General features: G+C 34.8%; 3 protein-coding genes across 3 annotated transcripts; all 3 read right to left on the reverse strand.

Moving 5' to 3' along the window:
• Window positions 1-1171: 1171 nt before the first annotated feature.
• Window positions 1172-15030, reverse strand: LOC111776448 (vacuolar protein sorting-associated protein 18 homolog). The gene is made up of 22 exons (XM_023655882.1): window positions 14736-15030; window positions 13838-14050; window positions 13597-13736; window positions 13079-13174; window positions 11816-11883; window positions 11585-11686; window positions 11006-11150; window positions 10549-10692; window positions 10339-10458; window positions 10157-10213; window positions 9864-9923; window positions 8570-8677; window positions 8029-8214; window positions 6700-6762; window positions 6464-6594; window positions 5439-5544; window positions 4715-4903; window positions 4140-4367; window positions 3122-3277; window positions 2711-2872; window positions 2355-2471; window positions 1172-1636 (listed from the first exon to the last, which is right to left on the reverse strand). The coding sequence occupies exons 1-22, from the start codon at window positions 14896-14898 to the stop codon at window positions 1463-1465; spliced, it is 2928 nt and encodes a 975-aa protein (XP_023511650.1). The 5' UTR covers window positions 14899-15030; the 3' UTR covers window positions 1172-1462.
• Window positions 15031-15538: 508 nt separating this feature from the next.
• On the reverse strand, window positions 15539-17142 carry LOC111776450 (vacuolar protein sorting-associated protein 18 homolog). Its single transcript, XM_023655885.1, has 4 exons — window positions 16846-17142; window positions 15948-16160; window positions 15707-15846; window positions 15539-15562 (listed from the first exon to the last, which is right to left on the reverse strand). Exons 1-4 carry the CDS (start codon window positions 17006-17008, stop codon window positions 15539-15541), a joined length of 540 nt encoding a protein of 179 aa, XP_023511653.1. The 5' UTR covers window positions 17009-17142.
• Window positions 17143-18028: 886 nt separating this feature from the next.
• Window positions 18029-22783, reverse strand: LOC111811674 (external alternative NAD(P)H-ubiquinone oxidoreductase B1, mitochondrial-like). Its single transcript, XM_023698669.1, has 10 exons — window positions 22588-22783; window positions 21735-21996; window positions 21128-21334; window positions 20762-21012; window positions 20395-20614; window positions 20126-20230; window positions 19581-19841; window positions 19381-19502; window positions 18562-18681; window positions 18029-18467 (listed from the first exon to the last, which is right to left on the reverse strand). The coding sequence occupies exons 1-10, from the start codon at window positions 22674-22676 to the stop codon at window positions 18380-18382; spliced, it is 1725 nt and encodes a 574-aa protein (XP_023554437.1). The 5' UTR covers window positions 22677-22783; the 3' UTR covers window positions 18029-18379.
• Between the last annotated feature and the right edge of the window lie 1722 nt (window positions 22784-24505).

A 24505-nucleotide genomic window follows, 5' to 3' on the forward strand; every position in this document is an offset into this window, starting at 1 on the left:
ACGTGGCGCTGTCTGATTGGCTATGAATGGATTAGTCATCTGACATTGTATGGATAAGTGACACGTAACACCTACCTGTTGGTTTGATTAAAATATTAATATCTGCAAATGATCTCCGTTAGTGTCAGAGGTGAATGCGTTTAGTTAGTTAACTTAGTTTCTGATTGCTGTTAAATCAAACGGAGGTAAACCCGGCGGTTTTCTAAACCTGTTTCCGGTTTAAGGACCGAACCAACCGGTTCCTTCTATAAATACACTGCAATTCCTTCCATTTTTCAATCAACGCATTACCGGTGAACGAGTTGAGTGACTCAATTACAGAGGATTTTTTTCTTTCCAATAACTTGTTTTAAGAAGTACTCGAGGTTGAAGATGAGTTACCTGAACAGAGTTGGAATGGCGGCGAGCGTGGCAGTGGCTCAAGGCCACACGGAGATCGGACACAAGTGGAAATCTGGACTAAAATCTCTTCGACAAGGTCGGAGACTTTTGTCTTCCGGTGAAAATCCGGCAGATCTCCGGCCTCTTTCCAGTTTAGTCGGATCGGAAGGTCCCGGAGCCGTCCGGAACTTAGACGCCGACGAGAGGATGGCACAAACGGAGGATTCTCTCCGGCGAGTCATGTACTTGAACTGTTGGGGCCAGGGATGATTTGGCCGCAAGGTTACTTTCGGTGATGTATGAAGGAATCTGATCGCCGATCGTCGACCGGGATCGGATATAGGGCTACTCAAGCGAGATGAAATCCAAGGTATTTGATCTGGAATTGACGCGATGAAGATCGAGACGAAGATCGATAACTGGAAAATTATTTGGAAGGATCGCTTTGTAGCTTTGAAATAATTGTTCAGGAAATGGAAATGAAACGGTTTCGTTGAATAATAGAAAATCTCGATTCTGTTTCCTTTGCATATCTTGGATGTTTATGTGCAACTAATTGAGCTTAAATTTAACTGAACTGAAGCAACTTGTGGAGTTAGAAGCATCAGATTCCAGATCTGTGTGTAAATTAGCTTTGATGAACGGAAAACTCTTGGGTCTGAACAAATTTCAGTGTTTAGAAGCTCATCTTTCAAATCTGTCACAGTCGACAGGAAATTTCAGGAACTAGAAATTAAGAAGACTGTTCATCAGCAGTAGAAAGATCAAGCAACCAAGAGTTCAAGCTGTCTGAGGAAGGAAATTCCATATGAATCTTTAGATGATTTGTAATCCTGTTCTTTCGATTGAATCAATCTCAAACTTTACTTCCAAGAATTTCCTTCGCAGTCTTTCTAGACTTGTATTAATCTCAAACATTACTTTCAAGATTACAACTTAGAACCAAAACAGAGAAAAATGTTGAGTTCAATAACTTAAGAAGGGAACAGTAAATCAGACAATGCAGGGGAAGGCTCAAGAACACACCACAAAGGACCTGGAATCCATGGCCAATCTGAAGATTAAAAGCAAGAAGAAAGAATCATGCAGGTAAAGAAAAGCTCCGCTGTCCTCCAAGGTTATGCGGTCTAATCTCCCATGAACTAACTTGTTGCGCTTCCTCTGATGAAATAAAAGGCAACGAGATCTCACGGATCATTAACTCACCACAAAATGGGCATTCTCCAGCTATCGCGTCGTCCAACTGTGTTCGGAGCTGTTGGCGAATAAACATTACCGAGTTAGATACATAACAACACAAGTCGAAAGCCAATGCAAAATCCGGGATAGAGCTTGCATCCAAGGAGTAAAACAAAATGCATTACCTTTTACTATGAAATATAAAGTAAAGGGGAGCAATGATCTCCTAAACTCAGGGAAAATATAAGTCCCCATCGACATTCACAAGCATTCACAAGCAAAGAGTAACTTTTTCGCCTTGGCAATATGTTGACATCTCTAGCCCAAGGAAGTGGGATCAATAGCAACTTAGTGCGCTAGTAGGAGAGTTTTTTCATGGGTTAAGGGGTCACAAATAGAGAGGGTTCAAGAATTTAAGAGGCTAGATGTGAGATTCCACATCGATTGGGGAGGAGAATGAAACATTCTTTATAATAACGATGTAGAAACCTCTCCTTAGTAGATGCATTTTACAAACCTTGAGGAAACACCCGAAAGGGAAAGTCCAAAGAGAACAATATCTACTAGTGGTGGGGTTTGACTGTTATACTAGATATACTTTTGAGAAATGTGGGAGGGGTTTTCAAAGAGCCATCGACCATTATTCGTCTTTTTCTTCAATATTCTAATAGAACCACCCTTAGCTACAGCACCCTAATGAAGAACAATGCATGCATCAAGCAGCATACATATGAAAATGGTATATTTCCACTCATACATTCCAAAATGCTGATTGAAAATGCCAAAAAAATAACCTTATCTGCAGGAGTAATGCTAGAGATGGAATCTTCAGCAAAGCTTCCATTCGATTCCCTTCTTGTCTCACCACCCAATAGAGTAATTTGTTTTTGCAGATCCAGTATATACTCTGCCTGCAAAGTTAGATGCAATTATCATGTCCTAACCCCGTCTGTGACTATGGACCGAGCGATTAACATATTGATAAAGAAGCTATACTTCATAAATGCAATGAGTAATAGACAACTTCATGAAATGATGCCATCACTATTCTAAGCAAAGGAGAATTAAATATTTAACAAAACAAAAATTTCACCACAACTTTGATCATTGAGTACGTATAAACTCGAATAAATTTTTATCGCAGACTTACTTGAGCTTCATCCGTACAACGTGTGACATGTGCAATCAAACATTGAGCATGGAATCCATGCCCACATGGAAAGACATAGAAAGGAGCCATCTGTGCTACTGATGTGTAACTTGAAGCCATCAGGTAGTCTCTGCCCACAGTTAATATTTTACGCTTGCAAACCTGGTGAAACACAAATTTAGGCATTATGTATCAAATGAAGAAATGAAGCTCGTTCTAAACTACAAACATCAAATAGAGATGTATTTGATGCACTCCCAACTCGTAATCTTGTATAAAGTTTTATGCTCGTCTTAAGCTAAAGGAAACCATGATAGTGTTTAAGCTAGGAAGTTCTAGCTAAGCTATGTGCTTGGCAACTGCATACTAAAAACTGAAAGCAAGGTCAGGTAGCACCAGAACGATCAATACCCCACAATCTTCATCTCTATCAATTATAGCGTATCTTTGAGCAAGAGCATTTATATCTTTCCTAATATTGTCAGCACCATGAGTTGCATCATTCATCTCCTGTTTCAGCTGATCAATTTGCTTGTTGTAATCTTCTAATGATGAGCAAATTGCCTCCTACATACATATTTCAAGAATGTTTAAGTAGCAGCTAGAGGTTATTGAAACACCAAATATACAAGTAGAGATTTTAGGCTTCCAGCAATGAACTATTTTTGAAATCGGAAAAAGACCCAGCAGCAAAGAAATGCTAAATTATATCAAATAGAGAAATGCCCAGCAAGTTCAGAAAAATCGCTTGAAGCCGCCCTATGGGACAAGGTCGACACAAACTTCTCACTGTTAACCCACTATTTCATCCATCACTCTCACAATTTATAATGCTCCAGGCGAAAAAGTAATGAACTTTCCCTTCTAATAATAGTATGCCACTTAAAACATGAAACTCAACTCGATTAATGACACATTAGCAAATGTTGACCCCTCACTATTAGCAAAAGTTGACCCACCAATTAACAGTTATCTTTTTCAAATGACATGGCATGTCCGTGTGGCATACCCTCATGTCCAAATATGTTAATAGAACAAGAATTTAATGACACGTTAGCTTTATGTTAACAAAGTTCAACAAATTCAATTTAGATAAGGATTAAGGACCAAATTGAGAATTGACCAAATGATGAAGGACCAGATTGAGAATTGACTAAAAGATGAAGGACATGGAGTATATTTGGTCTTCAAGAAAACTAGAAGCCTCCCTACAAGCCAAGCTCAACACAGATTCCTCATTATCCCAATCCCCTCTCTCACTCCCTCAATTTATCATGCTCCAAACTAAAACTAAACCATTTGTGTTGTTAACCTTGATATCTAACAAAATATTATTTTTAAGATATTAAGAATGTTGGGAAAGAGAAAAAAGAAATCAACATGATCCTTAAAACTTGAAACAGGAGTTTGTTAAAAATAATAATTGCACCTTGAAGTCATCAATTAGAGCAAAGTCTGGAAAGAAGGGTAAAATATCCTCAATCTTTAGTAGACCATCCGTTTCCTTCAGAAAAGCTATTGCTTTTCTTATGTTCTCCCTTTTAGTTCCTTTTTCCAGTTCAATAACATGCTTGGCGATCATGAGCCAAAGCTTTTTTCTTAAGTCTTCATCATCCTCAACCTTGTCAGCTTCAGCCATAGCAAGCTCAGTATCAACCTAATGCACCAAAATATCAAATGAAATTTGATTTAATATGCATGTAGAGGTATGAATAAGAAATTGATCAAGAACATGTAAGCATTCTAAAAGGGAGACTAAATTTCTCAGGTTGTAAAGCTTTCTGGTGAGTATTCATGTTCCAGTTTCCCAGGTGCTAATCTTAAAATAATTAAATAAACAATCAACCAGGAAATAGTAGGCATTGTTGATGTCTGGTTCTACTGACTTTTTCTACTTCCTTCGCCAGAAATAATTAGAAATTCAACATCACAGATTTTTTTGGCCATGATATATAACAAAACAAGCAGTATGGATTAGTAGAACAACTTCGCAGTGAATATGACCTGTAGGGCAAGAGCAACTGCTTCTTCATGCATGGCCATCATGCTGTATATATGAACACAGGCTCGCATTCGTTTTTCCTTGAGACAGAGACGCAAAGCATACTTTGGATCATAGAAGAAGTCAGGGCCATTTTCGAGCCCTTTTCCAAACTTGCATTGCAGGAAACGTAAAAGTGCACTGTCATCTTCCTATTGTAATAAAAAGAAAGCCAACAAATGAATTTTTGTATAAACTTCCAACACGTTCAATAGAAACAGTAAATAAAAATATATGCAAAAGTAAGAATCAAAAGTTATTTATTAGTTTTCCAATTAGAGAGCCTTTCTGAAATCTCTTGCAGTCTCCTTTGTTACATTTCATATTATCAATGAAAAATTTTAGTTTCTTATCAAAAGAAGAATTAGAAATTCAAATTACTCACAAATTTTCAGCCACCTAAATAAAAAATTAGCCAGTTGTAAGTTTCTTGAATAAAATTCACATTGTTTATAACTAGTTCTCCTACGCGAGTCTAGTAATTTTGCTCACTCCAAACATCACCGTCAGTTATTCCTTTAAACTGAAAGTACAAAACAACAGTTTAACTTTTTTTGTACGGACTTCCTTGGAATAAAAAAAAAAAAAAAAAAAAAAAAAACCATGGAATAGAACTCTCTTTAATCGAGCTATTAACAGGAAAAAGAAAATCCCAAGTTCTATTTTTACTACGATATGTGAATCAACCTGCTTGGCATACAAAGACAGCAGCAAGTTGTGAACTCCAGGATCCTCATTGTGTAATCGATGAACACAGTACTCCAAATATTTGATGACTTCATGAGTTTCATTCCTGAAAGTATAAAACAAACAAAGGATGGGCAGTTGGCTAGGTCAACAACCATTTCTGAACTTTCTCCCCCACTGGATTCCAGAAATACACAGATCTTGGGTTATCTCCCAAAGGAAAGCCCAATTAAGTAGCTTCATAATATACCAAAGAGGCTCAATAATTTAACGTGATAGGAATATAATATCATTGTCACATATTAATTGCAATTGCCCCATCCCTTCATATTTTTAACTTTAAATGTTGAGTAGATCTCCAACTATAATTATGACAGATTGCTGATACACTAACTAAGCATTAAAAGTAATTAGCACCCATACACTAACTGTTGATAATTATGGCCATCTAATCTACTTCTATTTATCTCATGGGAAAACTACCTAATTATGCAACATTCCAAGAACAGATAGAATGCCTATTATCTAGGCGACCATCCTTGTTTGAACTCATAACTTCAAATATATCTAGATCTGCAATTTGTCCCTTGGACCACTAGGTCATCCGAGGAATTTATTTCTATCTAATTCATATAGTTAAAATCTGGGTGAATTTGAAAACACTCCTCATTTTGAAGGAGAATCTTGAAATAAAATATAAATTTTGGAAAAGGAAACAAAGTTCATACTATTCGTAAAAAAAAAAAAAATATTTATCAAATTGGTTCAGGCTCTATCTAATTCATATAGTTAAAATCTGGGTGAATTTGAAAACACTCCTCATTTTGAAGGAGAATCTTGAAATAAAATATAAATTTTGGAAAAGGAAACAAAGTTCATACTATTCGTAAAAAAAAAAAAAATATTTATCAAATTGGTTCAGGCTTTCCCCAAAATCATAACTAAAAACAGAAAACTAGTAAGATAAGATCAGAAAGGAGTATAGCATGTTAATGAACTCAAAGTTGAAGATAAATTCAAATTACTTTGCATGAGGTTCCCCTGAGTAACGCATCATCGCAGGAATCAACTTCCTTGGGTTAAGGTTGTTTGTGATCATCCATGACTCAACAGTTTCATATGCATCGAGCATGATAAGCTCTGGGGCAAACTTGTACTACAGCACATAAATTCCATACCTTGATTTCAATGAATATAGTGATAAAGAATGAAAAATATAAATAATAAAGCAGCACACTGAATCAAAAAATTCGACTAATACCTGAAGGTCAGCAGGCACTCCAGGTTTCTGAAGCACTTCCAATGCTTTCTTTGCTTCTCCTTGCTACATTGAAAAGCCAAGGAGAAAGTAAGTATAAAATATATATACAGTTATATGGAAAGAAAAAAAAAAGTAATATGAATAACAATGAGATGCTAAAAGTTTAAGAAATGAGGCTACTATAGAAGATTATTTAGAGAATGAACTTAAATATGAGGTTGATAACCCAGCGAAGTAAAAAAAAAATATATATATACTTCAATAGTAAGAATTTTTTAGTTTCGTGAGTTGATATTGCAAAAAGAAAACTAAAGATTTCTTTGAACAAGGCGACTTCTTTAAGACTTATAATTGGTGGAGAGGCTTAAATTTTGGACCAATGCTTGCTTGCAAGATCCTTCTTCTCAGAGCCAGCTTTTCCAAAACATTTTTTCTATTTCTAAGGTTAAAGATTGTTTGTTAGGGAGTGATGGAATGAGAGCAATTTAAATGTAAGTTGTAAGAAGAAACCTCTTTGATTGAGAGTTGGAAGAATGGTTGCTCTTCATATAACAGATAGAAAATGTTCACCTAAATCATTATGAGAATAATTTTCTTTTCTTTTGGAAGTTCTAAATATCTTGCCTCCTACTTGCAAATCTGCCACTTTCCAGTTGAATAATAGAGGTAGCAGGTCGCACAGCTCCCATGCTAAACAGATTTTGGGGAGGTAAGAACCCCGATAAGACCAAGCTCTTTTTTTTTTCCATGGCTTAATTGGTCTTCATTTGTTCTTGGCTTACAAGAGTTCCAACACTTGAAATAGGATTCAAAGTAAATCCCTCCATGGTTTTATTGCCTGCTGTTTCNAAAAAAAAAAAAAAAAAAAAAAAAAAAAAAAAAAAAAAAAAAAAAAAAAAAAAAAAAAAAAAAAAAAATCGAGTAATACTAGATGGTTTTTAAAATTTTTTTGGTAAACGATCAGGCTTAGTAATTTAGAATAGAATGTCGAAGAAACATAGGGTATAAAATAGTAAATGAGGTCGTAAAATCGAAAACCTAATTTGGAAACCCTAATCCGGGACGTTTGAAGCACGTGCTAAAAAATCGAGTAATAGGCGACATTTTAAGAAAATTTGGTGGATAATGATTAGGCTTCATGACTTAGAATCGAATTTCGAAGAAAAGGGAGTGTATAAAATAGTAAACGATTGCTTAAAATTTAAACCTTATTCCGGTCTGNAAAAAAAAAAAAAAAAAAAAAAAAAAAAAAAAAAAAAAAAAAAAAAAAAAAAAAAGAGAGAGAGAGAGAGAGAGAGAAAGAAAGAAGAAGAAACAGAAGATGAATACATCCATAAAACAATAATTTTTGGCAGATAACAAGATTGAGCACCTTTCTAAGAGTTTCATTGTGGTGACTTCATCCAATACATCTTTGCTATCACTAAGAAAAGCACGAAATTCTTTAATGATTGATTGGTAATCCGTACTATGCCCATCAGATGCAATGTCATCATCCAAGAGTAGACGGTTTATCTAAGATCAATGAACAAGAGAAATAATTGAAACCTGGAGAAATGGACTTCATCTTAACACGGAACAAATAGTATTACAATTTCCTTTGAACTGGTTGTCCACCAACATTATTCCATCAGATGAAAATTGAGGTAGAAAATTTTCATTCCATGGTATCATAGAGAAAATTAAAAACAGCCAGAATTTATATCAGACAAAATTGATAACATTGCAGACTGTTTATATGATGTTGTATATCATTCGACCTTTCACTTGTTGCACTTAAAGAGCCAAAAGTTTATGGAAAATTTTTCAGATTGAATTAGTGTCACTATTTTTCATCCAGAAGTCACATGTCTAGGACAAGAGCAAGTACCTTATCCAAATACAGCTCAGTTGCCCATGTGGAAATCATTGTTATTTGGCACTTATCATCCTTTGTAAGATTATCAAGCTTCCGCAACAGAAAAGTTCTCAAAGCATCCTGCAAGTGAGATATCAGAAAAGAAATCTGCTGTACAATGCAAGAAATTGAAACCAAGTCGATATACAAAGCTTTGCAAGAAAAATACAATCTTATGTAGGTTTGTGATGAATGTTTTAGCACAACAATGATTAAGAGTATACCTAAGATTTAATTAAATGTAGCTATAATTACATTTCTATTTTTTTAGGGTGGCAGCTAGGAAACAGTCTATCAAGCATTATGCATCCCCACAAACCAACCAGGTTAACTTTAACAATATGGCAACTTCGTCAAAGATTTGCCAATTGGAAATAATATGAAAATAGGAAAAAGAAATCAAATTTTTTTTTCCATGGCTTAATTGGTCTTCATTTGTTCTTGGCTTACAAGAGTTCCAACACTTGAAATAGGATTCAAAGTAAATCCCTCCATGGTTTTATTGCCTGCTGTTTCTTGATTGAAATTCCCTTGCCGGTGGTTCCAAGGGAAAGCAAGAATTTGTGGCTAATGTTTCAAGAGGTAGTAGCGTTGGAAAGGAGGGAACGACAGAATTCTCAGAGACAAGTACAGGCTTTTTAAAGACTTTTTGAGAATAGTACAATTTAATGCCTCTAACTGGTTGGGGTTCTTTTTAAGAACTTTGGAATTGCAATTATTCTTCAATAAAACCTAGATTGGGGTTCTTTTGTCTGATTCCGCTCTTTTAAGCAATGGAGCAACGTCTCCTTGGCTTTTAAGTTGTTTTTCGTTTTCATAAAAGTCTCAGCTTTTTAAATAAATAGTAATAAAAAAGAAGTGCCAAGAGGATGGTCAACACATCATTTAAAGATGAGAAGAATCATAACATTTGATCAGAAATTTCATATTGGTGGTAAATATGGCACCTGAATGTAATGGTGGACGACAATTTCATACTGCTCCTTTAGACCGGCAAAGAACACTAATTCCTCAACCCGACCATAACTGCAAGATATCATCTTGAAGACAATTAAACTTACGCTAATGAAAATTAAAAAGAAATTAAAAAATAAAAAATAAAAAAAGAAAGGGGGGGGGGGGGGGATTCTAAAAGAATAAAAGGACTGCAGGACAAAGCACGTGTAATTTGTGCAACTAACAAAAATTAGATGATGCACACAAATCATTAAGTTACCGTGCACAGTCATTAAGTTGCAAAGATTAAGTGAACAAATGTTTTTCTTACTTGTTCGCTTGCACTTATAAATTTCAGAGTGATCTCCTCAAAGGATAAAATGTAGTTGATCTGCACAAAAATTCCGTCTTAGTAACAACACACATCTACATGAAAGCCAAAGAAAACTATTAACCTACAAAATCTCCAATAGTAAGTTGCAGAAACTTGATTGATATGACAACAATTTCTAATGATCAGTTTGGTATCAAGTAAATCACTTGGCATAACAACAACCATTTAGGAAGACAGATACAACCAATAAGTAAATAGGCAAACTAAATAGAATAAGAGAGAGATTTCACTTTGGCATAGAAGGATGCTGCTCTGAGGTAATCCCTCGATGCTAATGCCTCTTCAGCCTGCATCATAGAAACAAATCAACCTCCAAATTGGCAGCGCTAGAAATTTTACAATATTATGATAAGAAAGTAGAATATTAAAAAAAAATAGCTTTCACAATGCACACAAGCTATCTAGCCAGTACCTGAGCCAGATAGACTTGATCTCTCTGAAGAGAATCACGGCAATGGGCTAGTGATGCAGTGTACTCTTTCATGTCCAAATAAACCTTCCACATATCTCGGCCTTCATCGTTAACAGAAACCTATGTTAAAGGGAATAAATTCTATTATCATTACAATGTGGAATGAAACCCAAAGAAAAGGAAAGAAGAAGGAAGAAGTAGAAGACATACCTGAAAAATGGAGTTTTGGTCATAAGCATAAAATAAACCTGCAGTCGCATCACTACATAATCCAAGGATACCCCTTGGGATTGCCTCTGCTGTCTGATCAAACTGGAGTTCCTCAACGATTTGCTCATTAATTCTATTTACAACCTAGAAATAATTAAGAATTCAAGATGCATTGAAAGCTAGAACAAAAGAATTCATAAACAAAAGAAATAAAGAAAAATGCATCAGATAGGAAACCTTGTGAGAAGGTCAAGAAACCTCGTCAAAATCTCAAGGACATGAATTCCCATACATACCAACTTATTAAACACATACACAAGAAAATCAAACTCCCTTTATTGAGTTCAAAAAATATTCCGAAAGGTTGCATGTGGTACAAGTAAAAATAAAGCTTTATTATAAAAATAAATAAAATAAAATAAAAAATGAACTAACATGAGTAGCTTAGTCAACTCACCTTAACCTTGTTACCAATTAGAAGCAAGAAATGAAATTCAGACACTGCCAAGGAACTTGGTTTAACAGATCCAGAATTTTCAGTTAACTTTGAATAATCCAAAAGAGCCTTGTTTTCAACAAAATTTTCATCCCCATTTGACGAACTGCAAAAAGGTTAGCATGAAAGGCTTATTAACAAAACAGTGTAATCGATTATATCGTTCATAGCTATGCTGATACATTAAGGACATTTGATAAACACTCTCATGTGTTTTTAATTCCTTCTTTTTTCTTTTTTTCTTTTTTTTTTCGGGGCTATCTATTTTTAAAAGAGTAAACAAAGGACTACTCATTGGATTAATAAAAAAAAAAGGGGAAAAACAATTTCCATTATCAACTTGTGTAGGTTCATATAATCTTCATTTAACTAAAACTTGCTACACCACTTGAATTTAATTCTTCTTCATTTTCCTTAAGAAAAAAAATGCCAAATGGAATTAAGGAATTAATAAAATATTTTTAAATCTTTGGAATTGGCCAGCAATAAGTAATTAAATTAATACTCTCAAAGATAAAATCAGAATATACCAACTCTTACCTATGCTGTGATCCAAAATTTAACTCTCCATGATAAATGCCAGCTCCAGAAAGCCATGCAAAATGCATCGCTCTTCTTTGCTTTATGTAGAAATGCAGTTCACTGAAATGATTAAACGTACCAATTTATAACGGCATTGTTCATCAATTTGTAGCAGTATGGATTACCAACTATTAGATGGTAAAAAGAAAATGATAGGCTAATGAATAAAAGATTCCAAGCGTCACTTGCCTATTAGGTATGTCACCAGGAAGCTCCATGAAATGCACTGCACGTTCTAAATAAGTAGAGAAGACAGTCTGGATATACATAAATTTAAGCAAACAGCATTGTTAACAAAAATACAATGTAGACCACTTATAATAGATTGGAACTTCTTTTTTGATGATTAAAAAGAATGGAACTAATTTATACTTGGTAGAGCTAGATTGCTAAGGGAAGGAAAATGGACATTCAAATAACTTCTGTAGGAGCTCCATGCATAACTATCTGAGAACTGACCACTGCTGGAAGAGGCAGGACTGCCAAGGATATAGTAGAGAAGTGGGAAGCAATTGACAAGTAAGAGACCCTAGACAAGACATCATATTTCCATGCTCTTTTAGATGGACCTTATATCTAGCCCTACGAATACCATGGGGATAAAGCAAAGTGAAAAAGAAGCCATCTTTATAATTACATAGCATACACTCATTTAATTTCTGGCCTTCAAATGCAAATTTTTATTTATTCATAATAACCACACAATTCTTCAACTCATCGTTCTACATCACTTCTAAACATTTTCTTCCTATTATATCTAACCCTAAATTCTCTGCTCAGATAATATGGAAATGAACTGTGGATAGGAAGAAAATTTGAGAACAGGGTGCTTCAGGGAGGGAAAATAGTGAAATGCAATACCAATCAAAATTTCAAGATCAATATGAATAGAAGATTAGTTCGTCACTTGAGCAACTACAAGAATTACAAAACTCAAAATGATAACATAAGAAGCCAAAATATGTATGTATGTATTTTATTTCACTGAAGAATGGAGAAAAGAAAGACACAAACTTCTGCAGCTACCATTAAGCTGAAGTCATGACAAGAGGTCTTGGTTAACAAAATATTAAATGCATTGATTTTAGTTGGTAGCCATTAATTAGTATAGAAATTTTATAACTACAGAAAATAATTATTAATGTGCAAACTTATTTTAGGACCAATATAACATTTTGGAAACGTTTGTACATAGAACAAAGCAATCTGAGCTAACTACAGAAACCTAGAAGGTAGATAAGGAGCATAATGTTCTAATGACGTATACAAGCCCATCTACATAATTAAAACATAAACTTGGCGTTTACAGCCAATGAAGTAAAGCATAAATAGCATAATAAAATTGACTCAATTTGGCTCATTAATACAATAAACACTATCAAAGGCCGGGTGAGAAACGCACCATAAAATAACATTTTTTTTAAGGAATCAGGGATTAGAAAATTAAATTACCTCCAACGATCCTATTCCAGTAAAAGAGTACAGTCGTGTTGGAGTAACAGCCATTACATAAAATCTCATTCCATTCAGTACGCTAGTTGTTTCCATCTGCAGAAAAAACCAAGCCAAGTAAGAGTTGACAGAATTGAAGTTGTGAACAGACAATTGTGTGCTAACAATCCATGATGACAAAATGAATTGTAGACAAGGAAGCGGAAAGTGAATAAAATAGAAAACAAATTAATAGGGGAGGTATTTTTTCAACCTTCAACTAGTACTTTGTAAAGTTTGCAAAGTTATTCAACGTTAAACTCATAGAATAGTCAGCTAATTAGTCTTAATGGATAATCGAGACAAAATTTTGAAATTCCCAGCAAAAAGGGATAGAGTGCTCGTCTGAACAGAAATTTTATAATTCTTCTGACATTCACTAAAATTTTAAATAATCATATCAGGAGGTCAAGTAGGAAGAAAGAAAAAAGATTGAAAACTACAATATGGAAAGGAAGACACAAATGAACATGATGTACCTGTAAATCCATAAAAGCTTCTGGAAGCTCTGCTAATTCGAAAAGAAACTTTACATACTTTTCCTTTTTTTCCTTCTCATCCACCGCAAGTTCAAATAGTTGTCCATTGTCAGTACCAAGAATGACCTCCTTTGTAGAAGCTGCTCTTGAAAGTGAAGCGTGTATTAGCAATAGTACATTAAATAGAGCCAACTATAATGCAAATTTCAACCAGTGAACAAAAGTAGGATTTGAAATCAACCTTCAGTAATATGTTGCCTATTCCAGGCAACAGTATTTACAACAAGACCTTTCAATCTGGGTAAAATTCGAGGTTTAGACCACTTTGCGTGCATGTAAAAAGTATCGGCACCAGCAGCACCAACAATTGTCGTGATACAATGACTACCTCCTGGATCAACAAATATTCTGTGGATGGATTGTTCTCCAGGCCGACCCACAGAAAGATCATAGTCTGTAATTCCAAATATGAAGTGTCATGCAATGTTCATTCATGTTATACTGAAAGATTTATGTCACAAAAGCAAGATTCAGATAAAAGTAAATAAAAAGAAAGAACGAAAGGAAAAAAAAAAAAAAAAAAAAGGCCCGATTCTGATTTAAAGGACGTCCTGATCAATTTTTTTTGTAATATATTTACACATTTGAGCTAAAAACACAATAAAGGGTTGTAAATGTGAGCTCCAACTATATCAGAAATTACTCTTTAACATTTTTTTACAAATGGGTCATGACTAAATTGAGATAAGACTACAGGACATCACTTTCCCTAAAGCTCAAGTATTATGAAGCTGAAAGCTACTTGAGTTCAGTTTCAATTTCTAAATGCACCGCCCTCGAAACAGAAAAATATAGATTTCGATTGAGTCAGCTAAATGAACAACTTGATAGGAATGCATTCAGTTTGCAGCTCTTGCTCCACATCAATTCTACTAGCAATATCACTCAGTACACGAGCCATCATACCCATTTAGGCGAATGATATTTAAAGACAAAAACATAACTGATCGAGCTGTTCGTCGTTGTTACTTAATTCCTGAATGAAATTGTTCCTTATCTAAAAAAAAAAATTCGTCATTGCTCAAATGTAATTAGATTAGATCGCATACAAGTAATTAGGTGAAGATGGAGAATCATACCGATCGAATCTCCCATTCCAAAGTCATAGCGGGTGACCCAACCTTTGCTGGTGCCTAACAAAATGACATCATTCCCAGCAGACATGCAGCTGATAACTCCCCTCCCTTTGGCCGCATACCTTTCCAGAAGATCGACGGTAAAAGCCGGCCTCCCTGGATCCATTTCTCAAAGCCTAGAGAGTTCAAGTGCGGAACCAGAAAATTGCCGGGAAATTCTACTCCGAGGAGCAGTTCGTCGGGGATCGCACGGGTAATTTGCGGGAAGGAGTTTACGCTCTTGGAAGTTGTGGAAACGCACCGTATTATTGCTTCCGGTTTGTTCAATTCGATTTGCAACAGATGCGAACCGAGTGGTTCTATTTTGTTTTAGGAACCGGTTTAACGACCCAGTTCGGTTGGTTTAGACCATCGGATTAAACCGTAAACGGTTTATTATTTAATTAACCGAACTGGATGCATGGGCGGTAAAAATATCGGAATGGATAACTCTATCCCTCAAACAACTCATATATGTTGGGATTTCTTTTGACTTTTAAATTATGTGAACTTACGATCTTACCCTTATTGTTTTAAAAGATTTTAAATTATTTCTAAATATCAATATATATAAAATCATAACAAATAAGGAAAAAATATTAATTAAACTTCCACTCATAAAAATGTCAATTTTCCTTCTAAATTTGCAATTTTATGAAAGTCGACAATGTATAGCTTACCCTCTATTCACCGTTCACTCATTATTATTATTATTATTATACGACATTTTTATATATTTTTATTTAGCTTGGGTCAATCCGAGGATTTTATTCCATGAACTCAAAACCGAACTGAGTCAATTCGGGTTCACAAAAATGAACCNTTCTGACATTCACTAAAATTTTAAATAATCATATCAGGAGGTCAAGTAGGAAGAAAGAAAAAAGATTGAAAACTACAATATGGAAAGGAAGACACAAATGAACATGATGTACCTGTAAATCCATAAAAGCTTCTGGAAGCTCTGCTAATTCGAAAAGAAACTTTACATACTTTTCCTTTTTTTCCTTCTCATCCACCGCAAGTTCAAATAGTTGTCCATTGTCAGTACCAAGAATGACCTCCTTTGTAGAAGCTGCTCTTGAAAGTGAAGCGTGTATTAGCAATAGTACATTAAATAGAGCCAACTATAATGCAAATTTCAACCAGTGAACAAAAGTAGGATTTGAAATCAACCTTCAGTAATATGTTGCCTATTCCAGGCAACAGTATTTACAACAAGACCTTTCAATCTGGGTAAAATTCGAGGTTTAGACCACTTTGCGTGCATGTAAAAAGTATCGGCACCAGCAGCACCAACAATTGTCGTGATACAATGACTACCTCCTGGATCAACAAATATTCTGTGGATGGATTGTTCTCCAGGCCGACCCACAGAAAGATCATAGTCTGTAATTCCAAATATGAAGTGTCATGCAATGTTCATTCATGTTATACTGAAAGATTTATGTCACAAAAGCAAGATTCAGATAAAAGTAAATAAAAAGAAAGAACGAAAGGAAAAAAAAAAAAAAAAAAAAGGCCCGATTCTGATTTAAAGGACGTCCTGATCAATTTTTTTTGTAATATATTTACACATTTGAGCTAAAAACACAATAAAGGGTTGTAAATGTGAGCTCCAACTATATCAGAAATTACTCTTTAACATTTTTTTACAAATGGGTCATGACTAAATTGAGATAAGACTACAGGACATCACTTTCCCTAAAGCTCAAGTATTATGAAGCTGAAAGCTACTTGAGTTCAGTTTCAATTTCTAAATGCACCGCCCTCGAAACAGAAAAATATAGATTTCGATTGAGTCAGCTAAATGAACAACTTGATAGGAATGCATTCAGTTTGCAGCTCTTGCTCCACATCAATTCTACTAGCAATATCACTCAGTACACGAGCCATCATACCCATTTAGGCGAATGATATTTAAAGACAAAAACATAACTGATCGAGCTGTTCGTCGTTGTTACTTAATTCCTGAATGAAATTGTTCCTTATCTAAAAAAAAAAATTCGTCATTGCTCAAATGTAATTAGATTAGATCGCATACAAGTAATTAGGTGAAGATGGAGAATCATACCGATCGAATCTCCCATTCCAAAGTCATAGCGGGTGACCCAACCTTTGCTGGTGCCTAACAAAATGACATCATTCCCAGCAGACATGCAGCTGATAACTCCCCTCCCTTTGGCCGCATACCTTTCCAGAAGATCGACGGTAAAAGCCGGCCTCCCTGGATCCATTTCTCAAAGCCTAGAGAGTTCAAGTGCGGAACCAGAAAATTGCCGGGAAATTCTACTCCGAGGAGCAGTTCGTCGGGGATCGCACGGGTAATTTGCGGGAAGGAGTTTACGCTCTTGGAAGTTGTGGAAACGCACCGTATTATTGCTTCCGGTTTGTTCAATTCGATTTGCAACAGATGCGAACCGAGTGGTTCTATTTTGTTTTAGGAACCGGTTTAACGACCCAGTTCGGTTGGTTTAGACCATCGGATTAAACCGTAAACGGTTTATTATTTAATTAACCGAACTGGATGCATGGGCGGTAAAAATATCGGAATGGATAACTCTATCCCTCAAACAACTCATATATGTTGGGATTTCTTTTGACTTTTAAATTATGTGAACTTACGATCTTACCCTTATTGTTTTAAAAGATTTTAAATTATTTCTAAATATCAATATATATAAAATCATAACAAATAAGGAAAAAATATTAATTAAACTTCCACTCATAAAAATGTCAATTTTCCTTCTAAATTTGCAATTTTATGAAAGTCGACAATGTATAGCTTACCCTCTATTCACCGTTCACTCATTATTATTATTATTATTATACGACATTTTTATATATTTTTATTTAGCTTGGGTCAATCCGAGGATTTTATTCCATGAACTCAAAACCGAACTGAGTCAATTCGGGTTCACAAAAATGAACCCAACTCAACCCAAAAGACTAATCCAACCTAACCCTTATAGTTTAATATAAATTAATTTATAAATTCCAAAAGGCTAATCCAACCCACCCTTATAGTTTGGGGATAATTTCAATAATATAAATTTGTATTTTTCATTGAAATACAAAAAGTTAGCTGTCAGAGTAATTGGAAGAGGGCAAAATTGTAATATTTTTCAAGTTGAAGGTTTAAATTGCAAGATTGACTAAAGTTTCAAGTACATTGATCCAAACTAATATCAATTTGATATAGAAAGATATATATGACAGTGATCATTTGTGTTACTCTAAATGAGAGAGAGAGAGAGTTTGGAATTTAAATTTTATATCTACGTATATCATATGATTCAAGGACTAACACATCACCTTATACAAGTATTAAAAGTAATTTCCTTTGTAGTCTGCTATGAACAATTACACTCAAAGCAAGCATGGAAACCACGGAAAAAAACACAACATAGACTATTTATATAAACTGGAAAGCACACAATAAAGCAAGTTTCTTAAAAGAAAAAGGAAAACTATTTATATAAACTGGAAAACATTTTGTGGTATTTCTAGCAATCATCCAAAATGGTGAGGGTCACTGGAGATTGAGCGAGCAGGCAGAACTCAGGAGTGATTCTTTGAAAGCCTGAAACTTGAAGATATGGTCAGCTTCAGATGCCGCTCGAGTCTCTTCCAAATACAAACTTCCTTGTCCAGTCTGATACCACTAAATACCTCGTGCGCCAGCTGACCTGCTTGCTGAGTGTACCAAACCAGAAGGATTCAGATCAAGCGTTGAGTTACAACTAAATTGTGTAAGAAAGTTGAAATCTTCTAATGAAGAGAAAATCACCTTGCATATACAGAATACCAGAGCCACTGGGTGCTGCGACCCATGGAAACCCAGTCTCCAGGGAGTTCTGCAGCGGCCTGTTCTCCCCCTAAAGGAGCGAACTGTCCCAAGTGCTTGTACCTTTAAACAGGGAATAATTTTTTTTTTTTTTTTTTTTTTTTTTTTTGGCCTCAGATGCTGGTGGAATTATATATGAACTTTCTCATAATCTAATCTTCTACAACCAAGGAAAATAAGGGTAGAATGATGCACCATGAGATAGCAATACAAAATCTCTTTATTCCATGTCAAAGAAGGTACTAAACAGTAGTTTGAATCAGAAGTACAAATGTGAAGGAACCAAAGTTTTTTGGGTGTTTCTTAACTGGATTAATTGAGACATGAATTGGAACTAACTTTTACCATATGTATATGTCGCACAGCTAAAAACTAGCACTTACGGCATCTCGTTGCTAGCACTTGAGATTTAAAACATAGTGCATAGTCCTTCCATATTTGTCATTTTGTTTTGAAAATCTGGCATAGATTTCTTGAGATATTCATTGAGATTTCTTCGATGGAGGTTTAGAGTGCAGCTCAAATCAGTGCCTATTTTCTTGGTACTTATCATTTATCAAAGATTCTAAACAATTGAAGATTCTTAATGAACTTTTGATCTAGTTCTGTCTTTTTTTTCTTTTCTTTTTTTGGTTTTGGTTCCATGGGGCACTTTTTCATAGCTGTTTTATCACACAAAGACATTTAAAGATGTTTGCTTAAACTGAGAGTACTCTTCATTCGGTATGGAACATGGAATAGAAAGGATTGCAGCAGACATACCGGAATGGAAGAAACTGATAACGTCCAGAACTCTTAAAACGTCGAGGGCCTTCAGGGTTCTCAGTGCACTGCTCCCTACGGTTGAAGCACCTGCTAAGATACGCACCTTGTTGGGCAGCAACCTGAACATGAAAGCATTAATTAAATACTGAGAGCTGAGTTGAACATGCAATTTTACATCAATGAAGATGTGCAATTACCTGTGCAGTAGCTGGTAGATTTTTCATCTGCGTGTCAGCATGAGAAAGAGCCGACTTAAATCCTTCAATATCTACTTCGTCCTCATGTCCCTGAGAATCTTTCAATAGATCTTTTACATCACGTAGATGTTTGCTCCTCAAATATATTTCTACTTGAGGATACCTAATGAGGATATCATCTATAACATCTTGAAATTCTGTAACTGTCAGGGTTCCAGAGTTATCTTTGTCTGCAGCTTCAAATATGGCGGCAATATCTTTCTGGTGAAAATACCATATTGCAATTGATAAGCAATCAAAAACTATAGTAGTTGATTCTAAACTAATGCGAAAAATCCCTCCGCAGCCCAAGAGAATCCCAAAAGTCAAATTCTTGAAAACTGAACAGAATTTTACAACTTCAATAAAGTGGTAAAATGGATGAAAATCTAGGATCTTCAAGAACATCGATCAAATTTGATTGCTGTACGAAAATGCCCCATCAAAATCAGTTTTCCAGACATACATGTACTAAAATATAATCAAGCAGCTATAGCATCATATACCATAATTTTGCGTTGGTCAATTGTAGCACAATCACCAATGGCATACACATTTTGAGTGCCCTTCACTCGAAGCCATTCATCAGTGGTTAGAATGCGTCTACTACCCTATATGTCAGAAATAACTAATAGTTAAGAATAGAATAACAGCCCATGGAAAGAATTAGTGCATCATGAGAAAAATATACGACAAGATAGAATGAACTTTTGTTTTATCCATTCTTCCTGGCCGTACTTAATACTTACAAACACATAAATCTTAACCAACAAACCTGGCCAATTTGCTCCATGAAATCCTTCACAACAGGACGAGTCATGATGCCTGTAGACCACACAATTAATCCATGCGGTATTGAACAGACTTCTCCAGATGATTTCACCTTCATCTTAATTTCCTTATCAGATACACTGATAACTCGACATCCTGTGTGCACATCAATACCATCTCTTTGGAATTTTTGTTCGGCAAATGAACTAATTCTTTCATCAAACCTGCATTAAGCAACCAAGATTTCATCAATTTGTCAAACCAATAAATCAATATAAAACGTTGGTGAGATTGCCAGGAGAGAGCCTTGAATTAGTTTCTTCGGGTGACAAAAAAAGCAGGCTTAGTTTGAACTCTCAGTTCTTCCTTACGCATTCAAGATGTGATCTCCTGATTGAATCACTGAAATTTTCACCAGATCTTTAACCGTAGGATATAAATAAACCAAATCTTCTTTAAAGAAGTCGTGAAGCTCGGCAGCAAATTCAACCCCGGTGGGACCCCCTCCAACAATAACGAAATGAAGATTTCTCCTTCGCTCTTCGTCACTTAGACTAGGAATCACAGCCATTTCAAAGCAATCTATCACACTTTTGCGGATCTTCTGAGCATCTTGCACTTCCTGAAATGGTTACCCAAATCATAACATGGGAATTTACGGGACAGACAAACTGCCTAATGTCAAATGGCTAACCCCAAAGAGATGTATATCAAACTATGAAAATAGATCTGCTTACCTTGAGAAAATGGCAGTTCTCCTTGACACCAGGAGTATTAAAAGTATTAACTTGCGCTCCCATTGCTATTACCAAATAGTCATATTCTAAAGCAAACTCCCTATTTCCAACCAAGTTATTGTCAACTAATGACCGGCAGAAAACCTTTTTGTTTGCAGCATCAATCTTAGTGCATTCAGCTTCCCAGAATTTAACTTCACCTTTTCTCTATTGCAGAAGGAATATTGTTGTAATTAGGCAGCTTCATAATTTCGATTAAATACTAACAGAAGACACTATTCTTCAGAAAATTAAACAACAACTATACTCTTCTCCTAGCGAATTCTTTTTTCTTTTGTGAAAATGTACAGTTTACAGCTTATTCATGTGGTGCTTCACACAATTCTTTCTGTAATACACAATTTTATTGATTAATTTAGATTGGAAGTCTTTTGAATTAACCCTTAGAATCAAGCTTAGGGACCCCTAGGCTGTGTTCTTCCTCTCTTTTTTGACGATTACATGGTGTCAAGTTTCCTATAAAAAAAGAAAAACCATACTCTTCTCCTAATTCATTACTTGCATAATATGATGCTATTGATCAAATTGAGCATATGACACAAATTACCTTCTTCATGATGTTTCGAACAGGTTCGACAATGCTCCGTGCTTCAACTGTTCCACATGTAACGCTAGGCAATAAAGGAGTAAATGAGAAATAATTCTGAGGCGAAACAACCTGAACATCATATTTCGATGCATCCAGATCCTTGAGGAAACTGGTACCGGCCCATCCTGTTCCAAGCACCAGAACTCTCTTTTTTGGGCACTCCTCAATAGGACTGCTAGCGTCTGATTGTGAATCTGCATATGCCAATAGACCTCCGCTACTGAAGCCAAAACAAACCATTTCAGAGTCAGCTACTTTAACAAATACAAAACTAAAGATTTGATTAGTCCCTTTGAGATTCTTCCATTTAGTACTACAAACTACTGAAAGAAAACAGAACTGAATCAAACGAAATGAGAGGTTAGCGCTCAATAGAATTTTATAGATTTCATCAATTTTTAACCATCACAACCGACGATTAGTAAACTACTTCCATTTTGAGAATGTAAAATATGAGCAAGCCAGTCGGGGATGGAGAAACTGAGAGCTATAACATGAAAATCAGAGCTTAAAGTTTCGAGATCTACGCCATGGTTTCAGTGACCATCCATTACCGTCACTCCATCGTTATACAAACTTAAATAATCTATTCCCAGACCTATAGTCGATCATCCATGATTCTTGCAACTCGTAACAAAACAATTTTAAAGCTGTTGAAAGTTAAAGCAACAAATCTCAAATCAGGTAGAAGAAGGAAAGGCATTTTCCTCGATTATTTCTTCCATCTCAAATTAAGAGTGAGAAAAATACTGTTAGATATGTGAATTTAGGAAGAATCAATGAAAAATAGAACGCGAGGAGAAGCAGAAACCTGAGGGTGCTGATGACCAGAAGCTTTGAGTATGTAGGGGAGCCATGAAAAGCTCTCGAAGCTCTAGTGAAGAAGGAGAAAAATCTCATCTCAGCCAAGAACACAATGAGAACTCGGACAAACAGAGTGGGTATAGAATTCTGTCAAAGAAGAGCTCTTTTGATTGTATGACAAACAGAACGGGCGTAAACGCGCTACATAATTTGCACATAATATAAATATATAATTTCAATTATACATAATTTATAAATAAATTTGATATTAAATCTCAGGAACTGGATAATTATAATTAATTTTAATTTATATTATATATAAAAATTAAAAAAAAATTAAAAAAAAATGTATCCTCGTCATTTTGTCCACGTAAGCATTATAATTAGTTGCTACTTATGCCACGCGGGCAAAATTTTGTATAATTGGATGAGGGCTTTGGCTTTGACGCCAAAACATGCGGATCTACACTTACCAAATCCCGACATCTGTACTATTTTCGTTTTACCGTTTGTATATATATATTTATTTATTTATTTATTTATTTTTAATTTTTTAAGTCAATGATTGAAGACTTTTAATTAAGAAAATAAATAAAATGGAAATTGATGTCAACTCTTCACATGTAAATGATATGAAATTAATTGAAATTATTTTGTGTATAATTTAGGAGATAATACTGTTTAGCGTGATTAATATTAATCAACGTTGTTTATTGTTAAGTTAATATTAATCTATTTTGAGTAAGTATTAATTCATCTTAAACTTACCTTGGTTTGGACAAAAGAAAGTTTTCTCTCTTTTAAAGTTATTCTCTATTCTTCAACTTTTATAATTCTTGGAAAAAGAATATGTGTCACAAATAATTTCATTTTTTTTTTCTAATTTCTATATAAATGATATACATACTATGCTCGTTTCATTTCCTTATATCGAGATAGAAGATGGAATCCAGGTGGTTAGAGTTCCGAGCTAAAACTGTTAGGAATCACGATTCTCTGCAATGGTATGATATTGTCCACTTTGTGTATAAGCTCTCATGACTTTGCTTCGGCATTCCCCAAAATGCCTCATACCAATAGAGATAGTATTCCTCACTTTATAAACCCATAATCTTTCACTAAATTGACCAACGTGGGACTCACTGCCAATAATCCTCACTCGCTTACTCTTCTAAGTCCAATAACGATCATGAGAAGTAATCCTTCCATAACCCACTATTCTTCCATTCACTTCTTCTAATGTTTCTGATACTAACTAATTTATTCGGACAGACCTTTTGATCCCGAATCTGAGTCTCGCATTAAATTAAGCGAAAATCAAATTAAAAGTATAAGTTGCGATATTTATGAACGTTCATGATATAAATCAATTGGATTAGAAAAGGAACGTCTCATAAATTTATAAACTATACATAGTTTTAAAATAACGTAAAGTTATTGCAAGAAATAGTAGGACGAGACATCAAAACACAAAGAAGTGTATTCGAGGCGTAAAGTGAAGTTCTAAAATGGCTGTCTTATTCTTAGTTCCAACAAAAATGTTCCAAGCTATTACCAACAAGGCTTTGCCTTTTCTTGCTCCTTTTTGGATTTACACCCTTTATTGGATTGTTTGCCAAGAATAGTATCAACATATATCTTAAACCCATTGATTTTTTTTATTTTTTAAAAATTAAAAAACATCTTTAAAATATTTTAAAAATTAAATAATATAATTTTTTAAGGCCCAATAATAATATTATTAAACTATAAAATTAAATATATATATATATATTTTAATTAATTTAGAAGCCAATAAAATGTCAAAATATGAAATATTTATAGTCACCTCATTGTTACGTGCAATGAAAAGGACATGATAGATTGCTTGAGGATATTTTTAAATCAGGTTCGAGGGAATTGACACATAGAATTAAACCAGCGCC

Source organism: Cucurbita pepo, chromosome LG15, assembly GCF_002806865.2.
Source record: "Cucurbita pepo subsp. pepo cultivar mu-cu-16 chromosome LG15, ASM280686v2, whole genome shotgun sequence".
Classification (NCBI taxonomy): Eukaryota; Viridiplantae; Streptophyta; class Magnoliopsida; order Cucurbitales; family Cucurbitaceae; genus Cucurbita; species Cucurbita pepo.

Bases quoted from the DNA above. Each gene is read 5' to 3' on its own strand.
- LOC111776450 (XM_023655885.1), bottom strand. From the start codon at position 17,008: ATGGATCCAGGGAGGCCGGCTTTTACCGTCGATCTTCTGGAAAGGTAT. The intron at 15,847-15,947 runs GTTGATTTCAAA...TTTCAAGAGCAG, and splicing joins TAGGCAACATATTACTGAAG to CTTCTACAAAGGAGGTCATT. The intron at 15,563-15,706 runs GTACATCATGTT...GAATTGACTCAG, and splicing joins AAGCTTTTATGGATTTACAG to TTCGGTTTTGAGTTCATGGA.
- LOC111811674 (XM_023698669.1), bottom strand. From the start codon at position 22,676: ATGAGATTTTTCTCCTTCTTCACTAGAGCTTCGAGAGCTTTTCATGGC. The intron at 19,842-20,125 runs GTATATGATGCT...TATTTTCACCAG, and splicing joins TTGACCAACGCAAAATTATG to AAAGATATTGCCGCCATATT. The intron at 19,503-19,580 runs GTAATTGCACAT...TTTCATGTTCAG, and splicing joins ATCTACCAGCTACTGCACAG to GTTGCTGCCCAACAAGGTGC.
- LOC111776448 (XM_023655882.1), bottom strand. From the start codon at position 14,898: ATGGATCCAGGGAGGCCGGCTTTTACCGTCGATCTTCTGGAAAGGTAT. The intron at 6,763-8,028 runs GTATTCATCTTC...TTTTCAATGTAG, and splicing joins AAAATTATTGTTTTATGGAT to CAAGGAGAAGCAAAGAAAGC. The intron at 2,472-2,710 runs GTAAGTCTGCGA...CTAACTTTGCAG, and splicing joins GTTGTACGGATGAAGCTCAA to GCAGAGTATATACTGGATCT.